General features: G+C 43.6%; 1 protein-coding gene across 1 annotated transcript in view; it reads left to right on the plus strand.

Moving 5' to 3' along the window:
* The window catches only part of SMARCC1 (SWI/SNF related BAF chromatin remodeling complex subunit C1), a 166,420-nt gene that overhangs the window by 85,254 nt on the left and 61,564 nt on the right, over nt 1-19,602 (plus strand). The window contains exons 19-21 of the mRNA XM_051852494.2: nt 384-443; nt 9,114-9,372; nt 10,047-10,208. Of these exons, the coding sequence (XP_051708454.1) occupies nt 384-443; nt 9,114-9,372; nt 10,047-10,208 (481 nt within the window). The remainder of the gene's footprint in view (nt 1-383; nt 444-9,113; nt 9,373-10,046; nt 10,209-19,602) is intronic.

A 19,602-nucleotide genomic window follows, 5' to 3' on the forward strand; every position in this document is an offset into this window, starting at 1 on the left:
AGGCTGTTTTATACATGTAATATGTCTTGTGCTTGAATATCAAAAGAAGCACTTTCCTTGAGTTAGACCAATTTATGCATTATGTTTATATCACTGACTCAAGGTATGCGTTAAACACTGTGCTTGAAGAAGACATTTTGGATACCAAAATAATAGAAATAACAGATCCAAAGTTCATTTCTTTCTTGACAGGAAAAAATCTCTGAAACAAGCCATTGTTTTCGGGTTCCTTAATTCTCTTAATCATGTTGTTTAGGGCCTTGAATTGGTGGTTTACATAGAGTTGTCCCCGGAAGACTACTTTATAAAAAGGAATTCTGCTGAGCTCTGTCCATATCCAGTCTTTAAAACTGAGCTAATGATTGATAATTCTGTTTGTTTAGAGTAAAGGTGCTAGTGCTGGAAGAGAGTGGACAGAACAGGAGACATTGCTACTGTTGGAGGTAAGTGGACTTAATGATGAAGCCTCGCCACTCAGGTTTGGAATATGGGCTAAGATTCTCTAACTAGCATTTTAAACAATTTAAGCATTTAATCTGGAGCTAAGCTGATCCAAAGCCAGGAGTCAGGAGCTTCTTCCTGGTCTCCCATGCAGGTGCAGGGGTCCACGAACCTGGGCTCTCCCAGGCCACTGCTCTCCCTGGCCACACACAGCAGAGCTGGATCAGAAGTGGTGCAACTGAGTCTCAAACGGGTGCCCATATGGGATGCAGGCACTTCAGGCCACTGCACCACAGAGCCCAACCCCTAAATTATCTCTTTGGTGTTTATTTACTTATTTATGTAAAGATTTATTTATTTATTTGAAAGGCAGATTTACAGAGAGGCAGAGAGTGAGATATCTTCCATCTGCTAGTTTACTTCCCAAATGGCTGCTGTGTCTGGAGGTGCACTGATCTAAAGCCAGGGGCCAGGTAATTCTTCAGTGCTTGGGCTATCTTCTGCAGTTTTCCAGGCCATAGCAGAGAGCTGGATCAGAAGTCTAACATCTGGGACCTGAACTGGCGACCATACAGAATGTCAGCACTGCGTGTGACAACTTTACCCGCTATGCCACAGCACGGGCCCCTCTTTATTCATTTTAAGAAAGTCTGTAGTTGAACCTACAACTCAAATGCTTTCCTTTAGGTAACCATTGTGGGTGGTTTTTTTTTTTTTTTCTTTTTTTTTCTTTTTAAGGCTTACCTATTTGAGAGACAGAATTAGAAAGGGAGAGACAAAGATCTTCCATCTACCAACCAGTTCACTCTCCAGATTGCTGCAGCAATTGGAGCTGGGCCAATCTGGAGCCAGGAGCTTCTTCCAGGTCTCCCACATGGTTGCAGGGGCCCCAGGACATGGGCCATCTTTACTGCTTTCCCACACCGTTAACAGAGAGCTGGATTGGAAGTGGAGTAGCCAGGACTCAACCGGTACCCATGTGTGATGCCAGCACCACAGATAGAGGCTTAATCTACTGTGGCACAGAGCCGGTCCCATCCATTGTGATTTTTGTTTTTGTTTTTTAAAATTTGACAGATAGAGTTATAGACCGGTCCGAAGCCAGGAGTCACGTGCTTCTTCCTGGTCTCCCATGTGTGTGCAGGGGCCCAAGGTCTTGGGCCATCCTTCACTGCCCTCCCAGGCCACAGCAGAGAGCTGGACTAGAAGAAGAGCAAGCGGGACTAGAACCCGGTGCCCATATGGGATGTCAGTACCGCAGGTGGAGGATTAGCCAAGTGAGAGCCACGGTGCCAGCTCCCATCCATTGTGTTTTTTGTTTTTGTTTTTCTTTTGACAGCCAGAGTGGACAGTGAGACAGAGAGAGAGACAGAGAGAAAGGTCTTCCTTTGCCGTTGGTTCACCCTCCAATGGCCGGCACACTGCGGCCGGCGCACTGCACTGATCTAAAGCCAGGAGCCAGGTGCTTCTCCTGGTCTCCCAGGGGGTGCAGGGCCCAAGGACTTGGGCCATCCTCCACTGCACTCCCTGGCCACAGCAGGGAGCTGGCCTGGAAGAGGGGCAACCGGGACAGAATCCGGCGCCCCGACCGGGACTAGAACCCGGTGTGCTGGCGCCACTAGGTGGAGGATTAGCCTATTGAGCCGTGGCGCTGGCCCCCATTGTGTTTTAATATTTGACATTTAGTTCTTCCATCTGCTGCTTCACTCTTCAAATAGCTGCAATGACCAGCTTGGAGTTTCTTCTGGGTTTCCTTCGTGGGTATAGGGGCCCAGGCACTTAGACCATCCTCTGCTGCCTTCACAGGTGCAATATAAGAGAGCTGGATCAGAAATGGAGCAGCAGGGACTTGAACCAGCACCCATATGGAATGCCCATGCTGCAGGCTATGGCCCAATCTGCTGTGCCACAGCACCGGCCCTGATCACTGCTTTTGACTATCACTGCAAATATCAACGTAATAAAAAAAAAAAACCAGTAATATGTCACTGTAATTAAGAACATTGACCTGTACTCTTCCTTTTTTTTTTTTTTTTTTTTGACAGGCAGAGTGGACAGTGAGAGAGAGAGACAGAGAGAAAGGTCTTCCTTTGCCGTTGGTTCACCCTCCAATGGCCGCCGCTGCAGCCGGCGCACCGCACTGATCCTGGCAGGAGCCAGGAGCCAGGTGCTTTTCCTGGTCTCCCATGGGGTGCAGGGCCCAAGCACCTGGGCCATCCTCCACTGCACTCCCTGGCCATAGCAGAGAGCTGGCCTGGAAGAGGGGCAACCGGGACAGAATCCGGCGCCCCAACCGGGACTAGAACCCGGTGTGCCGGCGCCGCAAGGTGGAGGATTAGCCTATTGAGCCACGGCGCCGGCTTCGACCTGTACTCTTCCTAAAAGAGCCTGGTGCTTATTGGGTCACCAGACCACACTTTGAAATTCTGTGAGCCTGTTGACATTTTTGTTTCTGTACTGCTTCAATTTGGTCTCTTTTTTCTTAAAAACATTTATTTATTTATTTATATTTGATAGGTAGAGTTATAGAAAGAGAGAGAGACAGAGAGAAAGGTCTTCCTTCTGTTGGTTCATTCCCCTAATGGCTGCTACGGCTGGCGCTACCCCGATCCGAAGCAGGAGCCAGGTGCTTCCTCCCGGTCTCCCATGCGGGTGCAGGGACCCAAGCACTTGGGCCATCCTCCACTGCTTTTCCAGGCCACAGCAGAGACTGAAAAAGGATCAACCGGGACTAGTACCCAGTGCCCCAACTGGGACTAGAACCTGGGGTGCCGGCGCTGCAGGCAGAGGATTAGCTAAGTGAGCCAAGGCGCCAGCCTTATTTGCTTATTTAAAAGACTTGGAGAGGTCAAGGCAGAGAGAGATTTTATATCCGCTCGTTCACTCCCTACATTGCTGCAATGGTTAGGACTGGGCCAGGAGTAAGACAGGAGTTTCATCCTGGTCTCCATGTGGGTGCAGAGGCCTGAGTACTTAGGCCATTTTCTGCTTTTCCCAGGCCATTAACAGGGAGCTGCTAGGACCTGAATCAGCACCATATAGAATGCTGGCTGTGGAGATGGTGGATTAAGTTCCTGTGCCACAACTCTAGCTCCCAGTTTCATTTCTTAAGTTGGTCAAATAGTTGTTGCTGTATTTTTTTTTTTTACAAGATTTGGTGGTGCATTAAGTTATTTCCTTTACTTTTTTATATTCCTCTTCTACTTTTCAAATTCTCTCACCTCTTTATTTCTATTTGCCTCATGACCAAAATTCAAAATTATTTCTTCCTGTTGTTGGGTTCCTTCCCCATTTTAACTTACTATCTTCTGCCCATTCAGTATCAGTGATATGTAGACAGGTTCTTTCTGACATACTCTGTATTGTTTCCAAACTGTTTTGTGCAGCCGCATCTGCCATGGTTGAATAAATCAAAAGAGTAGTAGTGTTTGTGTGTGTAAGGGAATATTCCATGCTTTTGTCTTGCTGTTTTTCAAATATGCAGTCTAGGGAGAAATTTAGTTGTATAGAAGTGGTTGGAAACAGCAATTCTTTGTCTTGCTTTTTGGTGCTCAAAGTTTTATCTATTTAAGATGATGTACATGCAAAATGAGGTAAGAATGAGTGTGACGTACTGTTTACCCTAACATATCCAAGATGACCTCAGCACCCTTGCACAGTAGTACCTTTTCTTTGCTGCAGGTGCAATCTTTGCATTGGTTATTTCTTTCATCCATATAATTGAGTCAGCAGGTGTTGTCTGCATTAACACAAAGAGAAATAAAAGGTTTTCACAAAGGATTGTTTACCATTACCATCTTCTATTTATATAGTCTATTCAGAGCAACTAATAGAAGAGGAAAGATTTTCTGTCGATATATAACTAAATACGAATTTCCATTTTCCATTGTTAAATGGATCAATGCAGTTTAATGTTTGTATAATGTTTAATGTTTCATAACATTTTCTTGGACATATATACCACGTAGGCTGCTTTACAAATACTTCTCATTGTTCTTGAGACTTTTTTTTTCCCCAATTGTTCTTCCTTTATATTTTTTAGTAAAGATTACATTTATTTCAAAGGCAGAGTTAGAGAGAGGGAGATTTCCATCTACTGGTTTACTTCTCATGTGGCAGCATCAGCAGGGCTGGGTCAGGCTGAAGCCAGGTGCTTGGAACTCCATCCAGGTCTCTAACGGGGTGCAGAGGCCCAAGTGTTTGGGCTGTCTTCTGCTTTTTCAGCTGCATTAGCCAGGGAGCTGATGGGAAGAGGGGGCAGCCAGGACTCAAGCTAGTATGCATGTGGGATGCCGGTGTTGTAGGTGGTTGCTTAATTAACCTGCTGCACCACAATGCCAGACAGAAGACCATCCATTTTTATTTATTTATTTTAAAAAATTTTGTTTTCATCTTACTTGACCCTCAAAAGGATTCCAGCCACTGATTCATTTTACAAATGCCCATAACAAGTGGGGCTGCTCCAGTTGAATCCAGGATGCTAGAACTCAACCAGTGTCTTTCTCAAGAGTGGCAGGAACCCAAGTACTTGAGCCATCATTGACTACATCTCAGGATGTTCATCATCAGCAAGCTAGAATTTGGTAGGCTGGGATATGAATTTAGGGCTTGTCAATTTGGAATCTGGGGATCCCGAGCAGTTTCTTAACTGATACACGAAATGCCTGCCCTACTTATATTTATTTATTTATTTTTAAAGATTTATTTTATTTATTTCAAAGGCTCAGTTACCAAGGGTCTGGTGGAGAGACAGAGAGATCAATCTGTTTTTCTTCTGCTAATTCACTCCCGAAATGGCTACAATGGCCAGGGCTGGGCCAGACTGAAGCCAGAAGCTTCTTCTGGATCTCCCATGTGGGTGCTGGGACCCAAGCACTTGGGCTATCTTCAACGGCCTTTCCAGGCCCTTAGCAGAGAGCTAAATCAGACGTGCAGCAGCCGAGGCTCAAACCGGCACTCATATTGGAGGCTGGCATCGCAGGTGGCAGCTTTACCCATTATACTACAACACCAGGTCTACCACTGTTTTTTTAATAACTATTTGAGGGGCTGGCGCTGTGGCACAGGGGGTTTAACACCCTGGCCTGAAGCACCACCATCCCATATGGGCACCAGTTCGAGACCTGGCTGCTCCACTTGCAATCCAGCTCTCTGCTACGGCCTGGGAAAGTAGTAGAAGATGGCCCAAGTGCTTGGGCCCCTGCACCCACATGGGAGACCAAGAAGAAGCTCCTGGCTCCTGGCTTCAGTTCAGCACAGCTCCGGCCTTTGCAACCATTTGGGGAGTCAACCCACAGAAGGAAGACCTTTCTCCCTGTATCCCCCTCTCACACTGTTACTCTACCTCTCAAATAAATAAATAAAGTCTTCTAAAAAATATTGGTTGATGAGATCTTTTAATGTACAGTTCTTGTGTGGACTCTGCAAGTTAATAACTTTAATCACGTTTACTTCATTTTCTTATTACAAGTATTGGAGGCATAGTTTCAATTTGTCAGATAACTAAGAATGAAAGAATGCAGTTTGAAATGATCTATTCCAAAAATGAAGGATTAATGTAAGATTCTATATTAACTTTTTATTGCTATTTTTAAAGATTATTTATTTGAAAGGCAGAGAAAGAGGTCTTCCATTTGCTGGTTCACTCCCGTCAAAGCATGTAGCCTGTGAACTAGGAGTTACTATGCCATTTAAGACACTCAAGGCCCACATTGAAGTCTTTGGCTGTGATACTTGGCAACTTACTCCAGCCTAGCTAGTGCTGACCCTAAGAGGTAAAATTGATGGCCAAAGTCATTGGGTTCCTGCCACCCACATTAGGAAACCTGGATTGTGTACTGGCTTCTGTTGTGTTGTTTTCTGGAGGAACCAGCCAGTTTGAGCCCTGGCTATTCTGCTTCCTGCTGATGTACTTGGGAAGGCAATGGAGGATCACACAGCACTTGAGTCTCTGCCACCCCTGTGGGAGATCTGGATGGAGTTCTGGACTCCTGACTTTGGCCTGGACCAGTCTAGTTGTTGTTACCATTTAGGGAGTCAGCTAAGGGGTGGAAGTTCCCACTCTTTATGTCCTTCTTTCCCCCGACCTGTGGGGAGCAACTCGGACTAGACTAAGTTACTGGAATTAAGACTTATTCTGTGCATCTGCTCTCCCACAATATGGCGCTGAGAGAGAGACCAAACAACTTCTCCACAGCTGCCTCTTGCCAATTTGACTGATGAGCTGCAGGAGCTGATCCTGCTCCTGATTGGAGGAGAGCAGCGTGCTCGGCGTGTGGGTAGCTTAGCATGGATTGGTGGAAGAGGACTATAAAGGAGGAGAGAGACGGCATGCACCAGGAACATCCAGATAACATCTGAGCAGCCCCCAAGAGAGCCGGCTGGCGGTGTGCCGCTCCTCCGTGGAAGTGGGGAAAGTGGCAGGGGGAGCCGCCCCTCCACGGAAGTGGAGGGGTTGGTAGCCAACCCTGGAAAGACCAGCAGCAAACCCTGGAAGGGCCGAGCAGACAAAAGAACAGCACAGGGTCCTGTGTCGTTCCTCCGTGAATGGGGGAGCAACACCACCCTCCGCCTGTGGAATGAATCAATAAATCTTTTGCTTTTTTAGAGATTTATTTTTTATTTGAGAGGCATCCTCTGGTTCACTCCCCAGATGGCTGCAACGGCTGGAGCTGGGCTGATCCGAAGTCAGAAGTCAGGAGATTCTTCCAGGTCTCCGATGTGGGTGCAGGGTCCCAAAGACTTGGGCCCTCTTCTAGTGCTTTCGTAGGCCATAACAGAGCTGGATCCTAAGTGAAACAGCTGGGATTCCAACTGGCGCCCATTTGGGATGCCAGCACTGCAAGTGGTGACTTTACGTGATAAGCCGTAACACCGGCCCTGAATAAATCTCTAAAATGCTAAACAACGAGTTTTCAGATGTCTTACCTGAAAATGCCTCATTAGTCTCAGATAGAATGAAAGGCTAAGTCGGTCCTGAAGCATTTTCAGATTGCATTGATTATGTCAGGGAGCCCTAATGGAGGAAATATTGGTGCTGGCTCCATTTCACAGTATTTAGGGGATTTTTTTTTTTAGAAAGTGGCTATCACCGTTCCTTTCATAGGTAGTGCTGATTACAGTGTTTTTCATGGTCATTTGTTATTGCCCCTGAGCTTGAGACAACTAAGACTTGAGTGCATACTTGCTGGTTTTCCATTGTTAACTTGGGTTTTATCCCATATTCTTTGCTGTCTTGGGCCATGTACTTTTTTTACCCTTAGACAATTAGGGAGTATAAAATACTATTCTTTGAAATAAAATCCATGTTGTTTACATTTGTACGTTATGAAAATGACTTCTTTTTTTCATGTTGGCTGAATTACAGAGATCATAGCTCTAGACAGTGCACAGTAATTAGCAACAAAGGTTTTCTTGTAGTACACATGCACTTGACATACTTTTCCTTGAACAGCAATACCGGAAATCATCCTATGTAATTTTTATTTGTTTTTTAATTGTTTGTGAAATTAGAAGGTTTTATTGGGGATAGGGCATCCATCAGAGTGGAAGAAGGGATAGGGAGAACGAAAGCGAGGTTGCATGGTTGAATGAAGAAAATACACCTGGGCAGGCCAGGCCAGCGGCTCAACAGAGCAGAGGGCTGAGCATGCGAGACTCTCAGTTTTTAAGGGAGTCTGTTTATGCACCCCCCCTCCCCCAGGACAAAGGTTGGGGAGTCCTAGCACAAGGGTTTGTTAGGTAAAAATTGGTAAATTTCTCCCCAGGTTTGCTGATGCCAAGCAGAGTAGAGAGGCTTCCCTTAGGGCCTCTGTGAAGGTTTTATTGCCCCATGTTAGCAGGTCAGGTAACCCATTTGGTCTGAGGAGAAAGAATTCTCCTGGAAGCTTTCCTTGGGGGAAGGCCTGGGACCCCCTGGAAGGTTATCAGGGTTGGGGCCAGCACTGTGGCATAGTCGGTAAAGCTGCTGCCTGCAGTGCTGGCATCCCACATGGGTGCCAGTTCAAGTCCCAGCTGCTCCACTTCTGATCCAGCTCTCTGCCATGACCTGGGAAAGCAGTAGAAAATCTTCCATTTGCCGGTTCACGTCTTTATGGCCCCAACAGCCAGGACTGAGCCAGACCTACACCAGATGCCAGGAATCCCTTCCAGGTTCCCGCGTACTTGGGCCATCCTCTGCTTTCCTAAGCACATTAGCAGTTAGTTGGATTGAAAGCATAGCAGCTGGGAGTCAAACTAGCACTCTGATGAGAAATGCTGGCATCTCAGATGGTGGCTTAACCTGCTACAGTATAACACAGGCCCCATCATATTGTTTTTAAACAGTGTATTATATTTATTCCTATGTATTTCATTTTCATGGATATTTTAAACATTTAAAATATTCCACTTCTGTATATATAGTTGTTTTCCTATTGATCTTTTATCATTTAAGTATCTCAGATGTTCTATTAAATTTTTTGTAGCTCTCATAGAATTTTCTTTATAATTATGTCTTTATTAGTAAAAGACGTTTTGCATTATTAAGAGAAAGAAAAAACTAAATCACAGTCATAGGCTTTTGATGTTGTTACATATTACTACTTGTTCCCTTATACTAAAGCTCCTGGTTGTTGTGTTTTTTGTTTTTTGTTTTTTGTTTTTTGTTTTTTTCCCCCTCCCCTCTATTTTAGGCTCTGGAGATGTATAAAGATGATTGGAACAAAGTGTCGGAACATGTTGGAAGTCGCACTCAGGATGAGTGCATTCTTCACTTTTTGAGGCTTCCCATTGAAGACCCATATCTTGAAAATTCAGATGCTTCTCTTGGTCCTCTGGCCTATCAGCCTGTTCCCTTCAGTCAGTCAGGAAATCCAGTCATGAGTACTGTTGCTTTTTTGGCATCTGTGGTGGACCCTCGTGTGGCATCTGCTGCAGCAAAAGCAGCTTTGGGTATGGACTTTCTAAGCCATTTCTCTTGTAGATAGAAACTCACTTTATCTTAAATTTAAATGTTTTTATCTTTGCACTCAGATTTTGCTTATACAAACATCAGAAAAATCAGACTGGACCCAATCAAATAACATGTGTTTTATAAAAGACATAATAAAGGAAACAATCTAAATACAGTAATTTTTAAATTAAGGACTTTAAGAATTGGTGGGATATAAAGTTATTTGTATGGTATATTTCGTGACGCATTTTAAATTTGATATAACCAACAAAGAAAGTCATTTAATATAGAGCCTTCTTGTACCATGCATCTCTTCCTGGTTTTATGGTTCTTTAGTCCTTGCTGTTTCTTTGATCATCAGTCTATAGAGAGCCAAGATTTAGGTGAAATTTGAACTATAATTTTGGTTATTGTTTAGAAATTCAGACACCTCTTTTGCTCATGTAGGAAGATACTATGGCATTTAGGGAAAAAGCCTAGAATCATAGAATTTCTTTACTATTAACCTTTATTTTGTCTGGCCTTCTTTTTTTGCTAGTAAAGCTACTGAGAACCCAAGGTGGTCACTATATATCCTAGGTGATAATATTTTGTCCCGTTTCCTGTTGCTTTTACCTTGAAGTAGATATTTGTTCAAAATGAGATTATTTTTCTGTTTTTATTCTTGTATCAGAGGAATTTTCTCGGGTGCGGGAGGAAGTACCGCTGGAATTGGTTGAAGCTCATGTCAAAAAAGTACAAGAAGCAGCACGAGTCTCTGGGAAGGTGGATCCCACCTATGGCTTGGAAAGCAGCTGTATTGCAGGCACGGGGCCCGATGAGCCAGAGAAGCTTGGTGAGTCACCACTGTACCCAGGGACAGGGGTAATGTGTTTGCATTCCCTTTTCAGCTTACTCGGGCTTGCTCACATGTGAGTAAGATGATGAATATCTTACTTAACTGTTAAGTTCAGTATAAGAGTTTTTCCCTTCATTTCCTTTGTGGTGGCCAGAACTCAAAAATTATTTCATGTCTGATGGCTAGTTTTAGATGTTGATTTTTAGCACATGGAGATAAGAGTATCAGAAGGACTATTTTGGTTTATCTTAATTTATATGTTGTTGAATGGGTTGAAATTCATTACTTTTGTTTGTTTTTTTAACTGAGGTAAAACTCTTAGGATATAAATTCCTGATTTTAACCATCTAAAGGTATATAATCCAGTAATCTGTAGTATATTCACATTTTGTATATCCAGCACTTTTGCCTGAATCCATAATATTTTCATCACTTCAAAAGGAAATCCCCAAACCATTAAGCATTCACTCCCCTTGTTCTTCTCAGCCCTGGTAACCACTGATCTATTGCTATATCTATGGACTTGCCTGTCCTAAACATTTCATATGTGACCTTTGTTACTGGTTGCTTTAACCTAGTATAATATTTTCAAGGCTTATCCATATGTGGCTTAAGTTACCTCATTCTTTCTGTGCTGAGTAATACTCCTTTGTGTGTGTATACCACACTTAAATCATTGGCTCATGGACATTGCATTGTTTCTACTTTTATCCTATTATTAATGATGGTACTATGAACATTTGTATAAGAAGATTTTCAGTGAATGAAGGTTTTCCATTTCTCTTGGGTTGTTGAGTCATGGTAATTCTGTGTTTAAATTTTTGAGAAACTGCCAAAGTGTCCCCATAGTGGCAAACCTATTTTACATTCTCACCATTGCAATATCTTCACATTTTTAAAAAAACATAGTGAACCTCTTGATTTGAAATGATCTCTGTTTGTAGTTTTTAAAAATCTGCATTGATCTGTTGACCATCTTTTCAAGCTTATTGATCCTTTGTATCTCTTGTTTGGAAAATGTCTATTCAGATCCTTATCCATTTTTAAAAAGTAGATATTATTCCCTAGAGCAGTTTAAGGTCCGTACAAAAATTGAATTGTTAGAAAGTACAGAATTACCATATTCTCCCTGGCTACCACACAGTTTTTCTCTTGGTATTCTGCAAAAGTGGTACATTGGTTACGGTCAGTGAACTTCTGAAGACATTATCACACAAGGTCTATTGTTTATTTTAGGGTTCACTCTTTACTTCTGTTACATGGATTTAATCCCATAATGAGCACATTAGCAGGAGGGGAGCAAGGACTCAAAAATAGGCATTGTAATTTCATATGTAGGTATCCCAAGCAGTGTCTTTAACCACCATGCCATTCTCTTGCTTGACTTGCTAAAAGTATGCTTAGGAGTCCATTGCATCTATGCATCAAGTTTGGAAGAACTGACATCTTGAAAATATAGAATCGTGTTATCTGTAAACATAGAATATTATTTTATTTATTCTTTGATTACTTTCACCAATGTTTTTTAGTTTTCCTCATAATGCTTTTGATAGATTTATACCTATATATTTCCTCGCTTGGATGTTAATAACAGAGTATTGTGTGTGCATGTATGTTTTTTAAATAATTTATTTATTTCATTATTTACTTTTTAAAGATTTACTTATTTGAAAGGCAGAGTTGCAGAGAGTAAGACAGAGAGAGAGAGAGATCTTCTGTTTGCTGGTTCAGTCCCCAAATGGCTGCAATGGCTGGGCTTGGCCAGAGTGAAGCTAGGAGCCTGGAGCTTTTTCCAGGTTTCCTGCCTGGGTATGGGGCCCAAGGACGTGGGCCATCTTCTGCTGCTTTCCCAGGCATATTAGCAGGGAGCTACATTGGAAATGGAGCAACTGATTCTCAAGCTGGCACCCCTAAGACTTGCTGGCATTGCAGGCAGAGGAATAACCTGCTGCGGCTACAACTCTAGCCTTTGTTTTGTTGTTCTGAGCTCTTTATATATCCTGGATATTAATCCTGTATAAGCTGTATAGTTTGTAAATATTTTCTCCCATTCTGTCAGTTGCCTCTTTGCTGAGTGTTTCCTTTGCAGTGCAGAAGCTTCTTACATTGCTGTAATCCCATTTGTGTATTTTTTTGTTTCATTGCCTTTGTTTACAGGGTCTTTTCCAAGAAGTCTTTGTTTATGCCAATGTCTTTGAGGCCCAGACCTACCTATCTCTTCACATGGGGTACCATCATAAGGGAAGTGTGAAACTCCTTGGGAAGGCACCCTGTTGACTTCCATTACTTAGCTGGCCTGGGAGGAAACCTGGCCGGGTACAGGCAGGTGGCATCTTTAACGGGAAATTTACTGTTCTGCCTGCAATGTTATTGTCCCTACTTGGCTGTCCCCTCAGTAGCCTTGGTTACTCTGGAAGCTGGGCCGAGTGAAGGACCCTTCAGCTTGCAGCCAGCGAGATCTGTGGCTCTGACCTGGGCATCCTTTGACTCGAAGGCAGTTCCATTTCTGGGTGATCCGACTCTTGGCTGGCAGAGCTGCCAGGGCTCTTCATAAACTGACTTCTGCTGAAGCCCTGGCTTACCACATTGAAAGCCACTCAGTGGACTGGCCTGTTGGGTCTCTTTGAGGGCAGATCACCGTACAGAGCCACCTTTAATAGGCTTGCCACCTATCTTTACATTGCTTCTGATCACAGCACCATTTTTTGAAGAGACTGTCCTTACTCCAGGGATTGATTTTAGATCTTTCGTCAAAATGAGTTGCTTATAGATGTGTGTATTAATTTCTGAGATTTTTATTCAGTTTCATTGGTCTACATGTCTATTTTTGTGCCAGTACCAGGCTGTTTTGATTATATTTGCTCTGTAGTATGTCCTGAAGTCTGATATTATGATGCCTCTGGCTTTGTTTTTGTTGTTATAGATTGCTTTAGCTATTTGGGGTCTCTTAGGTTTCCCCAGGAATTTTGGCATTGTTTGTTTCTAGACCTTAGAGGAATGTGCTTGATGTTTTAGTTGGAATAGCATTGAATTTGTTGTGTGTTAGAGGAATGTGCTTGATGTTTTAGTTGGAATAGCATTGAATTTGTTGTGTGTTTTTTTTTGGGGGGGGGGGGAGGGAATAGCATTGAATTTGTAACTTGCTTTGGGTAGTATGGACGTTTTCATGATATTAATTCTTCCAACCCAAGAACATGGATGATTTTCCTTTTTTTTTTTTTTTTTTTTTTTTTTTTTTTTTTTTTGACAGGCAGAGTAGATAGAGAGAGAGAGAAAGGTCTTCCTTTTGCCATTGGTTCACCCTCCAATGGCCGCTGTGGCCAGCGCGCTGCGGCTGGTGCATCGTGCTGATCCGAAGCCAGGAGCCAGGTGCTTTTCCTGGTCTCCCATGGGGTGCAGGGCCCAAGCACTTGGGCCATCCTCCACTGCACTCCCTGGCCACAGCAGAGAGCTGGCCTGGAAGAGCGGCAACCAGGACAGAATCCAGCGCCCGACTGGGACTAGAACCCAGTGTGCCGGCGCCGCAAGGCGGAGGATTAGCCTATTGAGCCACGGCGCTGGCCTCCATTTTTTCTGTGTGTGTGTCTTCTATTTCTATAGTGTTTCATAATTTTCATTGTAGAGTTCCTTGGTTAAACTTATTTTAAGATATTGAAATTTTTTGTAGCTGTTGTAAATAGTACTGATCTTTGAAGTTCATTTTCATCCATGATAATGGTTTTGTATACAAAGACTATATACTTTTGTGTATGTTGATTTTAAAAATTAAAAATGTTCAATACTTCAGACAAGTCATGCTTGGAGAGGATGTATCATTTTTCTGTATACATTGTTGGATTTTATTCTTTCATATTGTTAAGAAAGATAGTGATGTGTAATTTTTTTTAACTTTTTTTTTGAAAGGTTTAGAGAGAGGCAGAGAGAGAAACAGAGAGGTCCTCCATCCACTGGTTCCCTCCTCAGTTGGCTTCAATGGCTAGGGTTGGACCAAGCCAGAGCAAGGAGTTTCATCCGGGTCTCCCACATGGCTGCAGGGGCATCTTCCACTGTTAGTGCCCAAAAGGTTTGCTGGCACTGCAAGTGGTGGCTTTACCTGCTACGCCACAGCCCCAGCCCATGTAATTTTTCTTTTAATGCTCTCCCTGATTTTGGAATTCAGACAGTCCTGGCTAATTAGAATGAGTTAGGAGGTTTTCTTCTACTGGAGGAAATCATAGAGTTGTTTTTGCAAAGAATTTTTAAGTATTAGTTCTAGAGTTAAGTCTTTGATACATTTTGAGTTAATATTTGTATACGGTGTAGAATAGTGATCCCAAGTCAGTCTTTTTGCATGTGAATCTCCAGATGAATTGTCTTACCCCCATTTGTTGAAGATGCTGTTCTTTTCCTATGTAATGTTCTTGGCGCTGTTTTCAAGATTAATTGACCATAGATGTGATGGGTTTATTTTTAGATGCTTAATTTTATTCCATTGACCTTTTTGTAAATTTTATGTTTGAATACTCTGTTGTGATTACTGTTGTTTTTATATTGAGTGTTGAGATCTGGAACTCTTCTCTAGCTTTGTTCTCTGGTAAGATCATTTTGTTGTTCGGGGTCCCTTAAAACTACATATGGATTTAGAATCACCTTATGCTTTTCTTTTTGCCCCTCTGCCTTCCAGAAGAGCAACAGAAATTTTTACAGCAATTTAATTAAATCAGTAGATTGACTTAGAGAATATTGCATCATAACAATATTAAGTCTTTTAATCCACAAACATAACTTGACATTCCATTTATTTAAATTTTTTTCTTTAATTTCTTTAAGCAGTGTTTTGAAGTTTTAGTCTTCTCTTTCCGTGGTTAAATTTATTCCAGTGTGCTTTATTGTTTTTGGACACTGTTGTAATTATAATCATTTTTCTGATCTTGGGTGGAAATCTTTTATTAAGTATGATGTTAACTGTGATTTTTTTTTTTTTTTCAGATTTCCTTTATCAAATTTAGGAAGGTCCCTTTTATTTCTAGCTTGCTGATTGATTTAGTGCTTTTTTTTTTTTTTGTCAACTGATGTGGTCATTTGGTGTTTTTATTTTATTCTATAATTGGTTCTTACATATTGAAAGGCCCTTTAATTTCTTGGGAAATTCCCACTTGATCAGTATGAGAAATCCATTTAACATTTATTTGCTACTATTTTCTTCAAGATTATTTGTCTGTTCCTTTTTCTGATAGCTATCTGGATTGGTATCAGGGTAACACTGACCTCAAAGAAGTGAGTTAGAAATTGTCCCCTCTTTTTTTTTTTTTTTTTTTTTTTTTTTTGACATGCAGAGTTAGAGAGAGACAGAAAGGTCTTCCTTTTCCGTTGGTTCACCACCCAAATGGCCACTATGGCCGGCACTGCTGTGGCTGGCGCGCTGCGCTGATCCAAAGCCAGGAGCCAGGTGCTTCCTCCTGGTCTCCCATGCAGGTGCAGGGCCCAAGCACTTGGGCCATCCTCCACTGCCTTCCTGGGCCACAGCAGTGTGCTGCAGAGCAGAGAGCTGGACTGGAAAAGGAGCAACTGGGACAGAATCTGGCGCCCCAACCGGGACTAGAACCCAGAGTGCCGGTGCCGCAGGCAGAAGATTAGCCAAGTGAGCCGTGGCGCGGGCCTGTCCCCTCAACTTTTAAAAAGGGTTTGTGAAACATTGGAATTAATTTTTGTATGAGAGGCAGTACCAAAACAGTTTTGAAAAAAATTGGCATTAGAAGATGATTATTGTTTTATAAAAAATTTGAAATATATGCATGCTGTTCTCATAATATGCATTTTTTCATTAGCATTTTGAAGACTTCTTTAAGCAAAATGTAAGATGCAGTATTAACTTTGCTATAAAAGGGAATTAACTGTTTACTTGTATCGCATTGTGAATGAGCCTTTAATTCTGGCAAGTTAAGATAGACAAGATACGGGGCCAGTGCTGTGGTATAGCCTGGAAAGCTGCTGTCTGCAACACCGGTTCGTGTTTCCTCTGATCCACCTCTGATCCAGCTCCCTGCTAATGTGCCTGGGAAAGTAGGGGAGAATGGCCCAACATTTTATCTAATTACATCTGTATGGGTTGTCCTGAATGGGCAAATTAGTACAAACAGAAGGATTAATGGTTGCCTAGGGCTGGGAGGGCTGAAGGATAAAGGATCTGATAGCTAGACAGTACCTCTTTTGGATGATGGTATTGATGGTTGTACACCTCTGTGAATATACTAAAATCTGAATTGCGTCCTTTAATGAGTGAATTCTGTGTTATGTGAATTATCTCAGGCTGCTTTTTAGAAAGTTTCTGATATATTTTTTTTAAAGATTTATTTATTTGAAAGGCAGAGTTAGAGAGAGAGAGAATGAATCGATCTTCCTCCTTCTGGGTCACTACCCAAATAACCGCAGTGGCTGTGTCTGGGTCAGGCCAGAGCCAGGACTTTCATGCTAGTCCTGGATGTGGATTACAAGGGTCCAAGCATTTGGTCCGTTTTCTGCTGCTTTCCCTAGGCCATTAGCAGAGTGCTGGGTCAGAAGTGGAGCAGCCAGGGCACAAACTGGCACATACATGGGATGCTGGCCACGCAGCGGTGACTTTACTTGCTATGCCAAAACACTGGCCCTGGTGTTCTGTTTATTAAAAATGAATTTTGTTTATTTTCATTTTATTCAAAAATCTTGAGAAATGGAGACAAAATCTTCCATTTGCTTGTTTACTTCTCCAGATGTCCACACAAGCCAGGGCAGAGTTGGGCTGAAGCCAAATCTCTTCATGGTGCAGGTCCCCAAATACTTTAGCCAACCTGCTGCCTCCCAAGGTGTCGCTCCCCCTCTTCATGGAGGAACGACACTAAACCCTGCCTAGGCTTCATATCCGAGTCACGGCACCATTATGTCGCTCCCCCTCTTCGTGGAGGAACGACACAGGACCCTGCGCTGTTCTTTCGTCTGCTCGGCCCTCCCCGGGTTTGCTGCTGGTTCTTCCCGGGTTGGCTACTATCCCTTCCACCTCCGTGGAAGGGCAGTTCCCCCTGGCCACATTCCCCACTTCCGCAGGGGAGCGGCACACCGCCGGCCGGTTCTCTGGGGGGCTGCACAGGTGTTCCTTCAGCTAGATGTTCCCCTTAGATGTTCCTGGTGCATGCCGTCTCTCTCCTCCTTTATAGTCCTCCTCTGCCAATCCCAACTCGGCTGCCCACACGCCGAGTACGCTGCTCTCCTCCAATCAGGAGCAAGTCCTATAGTTTATTAGCTGAACTGGAGGCAGCTGTGCAGAAGCTGTTTACTTCTCTCCCAGCGCCATATTGTGGGAGAGCAGATGCATAGAATAAGTCTTAATTCCAGTAACTCAGTCTAGTCCGGATTGCTCCCCACACCAAGGTACACATTGGCTGAAAGCTGGACTGGGAAGGAGAATTGGGAATTGAACTAGGCAGATGTCCCAGAGTAAATGCACAGCCAAATACCCATCCCCACAGTGTCAGTAGTAACATCCCCATTATTGTTGCTGATACTAGTAAACAAATCTGCCTGCTTTTCTGCATTTTTTTTTTTTTTTTTTTTTTTTTTTTTTTGACAGGCAGAGTGGACAGTGAGAGAGAGACAGAGAGAAAGGTCTTCCTTTGCCGTTGGTTCACTCTCCAATGGCCGCCGCAGCCGGCGCACCGCACTGATCCGATGGCAGGAGCCAGGAGCCAGGTGCTTTTCCTGGTCTCCCATGGGGTGCAGGGCCCAAGCACCTGGGCCATCCTCCACTGCACTCCCTGGCCACAGCAGAGAGCTGGCCTGGAAGAGGGGCAACCGGGACAGAATCCGGCGCCCCAACCGGGATTAGAACCCAGTGTGCCGGCGCCACAAGGCGGAGGATTAGCCTAGTTTGCCGCGGCGCCGGCCTGCATTTTTTCTTTTATAAGTTTAAATAAAGAGTCGTTGGGATTTTTTTCTTTTAAATAAGCTAGCTTTTGGTTTCATAACTCTATTAAGTTTTGCTGTTCTATTTTGTTTTAATATTTATTTATTTATTTGAAAGAATTACACAGAGGAGAGGCAGAGAGATAGAGAGGTCTTCCATCCAATGGTTCACTCCCCAATTGACCTCAACAGCCAGAGCTGCACTGATTCGAAGCCAGGAGTCAGGAGCTTCTCCCGGGTCTCCCATGCGGGTGTGGGGGCCTGGCGCCATCCTCCACTGCGTTCCCAGGCCATAAGAGAGAGCTGGATGGGAAGTGGAGCAGCCAGGTCTCTAACCAGAGCCCATATGGGATGCTGGCACTTGATGCCAGGGTGTTAACCCGCTGTGCTGCAGCGCAAACACCCTTGCTGTTTCTTAATATGTCTCCATTCTAATCTTTAATTGCTTTGGATTGTTGGCTCTTTATTTCTGCTTCCTTAAGGTGTAATGTAAGCTATTTAAGATTTTACTTTATTTTTGTTTATGTTTACGGCTGTATAAATTTCCTTCTAAGAATTGCTTTTGGGCCAGCACCAAGGCTCACTAGGCTAATCCTCTGCCTGCAGCGCCTGCACCCCGGATTCTAGTCCTGGTCAGGATGCCAGATTCTGTCCTGGTTGCTCCTCTTCCAGTCCAGCTCTCTGCTATGGCCCGGGAAGGCAGTGGAGGATGGTCCAAGTGCTTGAGCCCTGCACCCACATAGGAGACCAGGAGGAAACACCTGGCTCCTGGCTTCAGATTGGCACAGCGCAGCATTTTGGGCGTAGCGGCCATTTGGGGGGTGAACCAACGGAAGCAAGACCTTTCTCTCTGTCTCTCTCTAACTCTACCTGTCAAAAAAAATTAAAAAAAAAAAAAAAAAGAATTGCTTTTAGTATATTCTGTGAGTTTTGATGTAATATGCTATTTTTCTCCATGTGCTTTGTAATTTTTCTTGTGATTTCTTCTTTCGTTTGATTGTTACTGATTTATTTAAATATTTTTTGGTGAAGTCTTTGATTTTCTTCTGATACTGAGTTTGATTATGTTGCGTTGTAATCAGAAGATAATTTGCATGATTCTGTGTTTGTTTGTTTGTTTGTTTGTTTTTTGACAGGCAGAGTGGACAGTGAGAGAGAGAGAGAGACAGAAAGAAAGGTCTTCCTTTTGCCGTTGGTTCACCCTCCAATGGCCGCCGCAGCCGGCGCGCTGCGGCCGGCGCACCGCGCTGATCGATGGCAGGAGCCAGGAGCCAGGTGCTTCTCCTGGTCTCCCATGGGGTGCAGGGCCCAAGCACCTGGGCCATCCTCCACTGCACTTCCCTGGCCACAGCAGAGAGCTGGCCTGGAAGAGGGGCAACCGGGACAGAATCCGGCGCCCCGACCGGGACTAGAACCCGGTGTGCCGGCGCCGCTAGGCGGAGGATTAGATTCTGTGTTTTTTAATTGAGACTTGTTT

Source organism: Oryctolagus cuniculus, chromosome 10, assembly GCF_964237555.1.
Source record: "Oryctolagus cuniculus chromosome 10, mOryCun1.1, whole genome shotgun sequence".
Taxonomy (NCBI): domain Eukaryota; kingdom Metazoa; phylum Chordata; class Mammalia; order Lagomorpha; family Leporidae; genus Oryctolagus; species Oryctolagus cuniculus.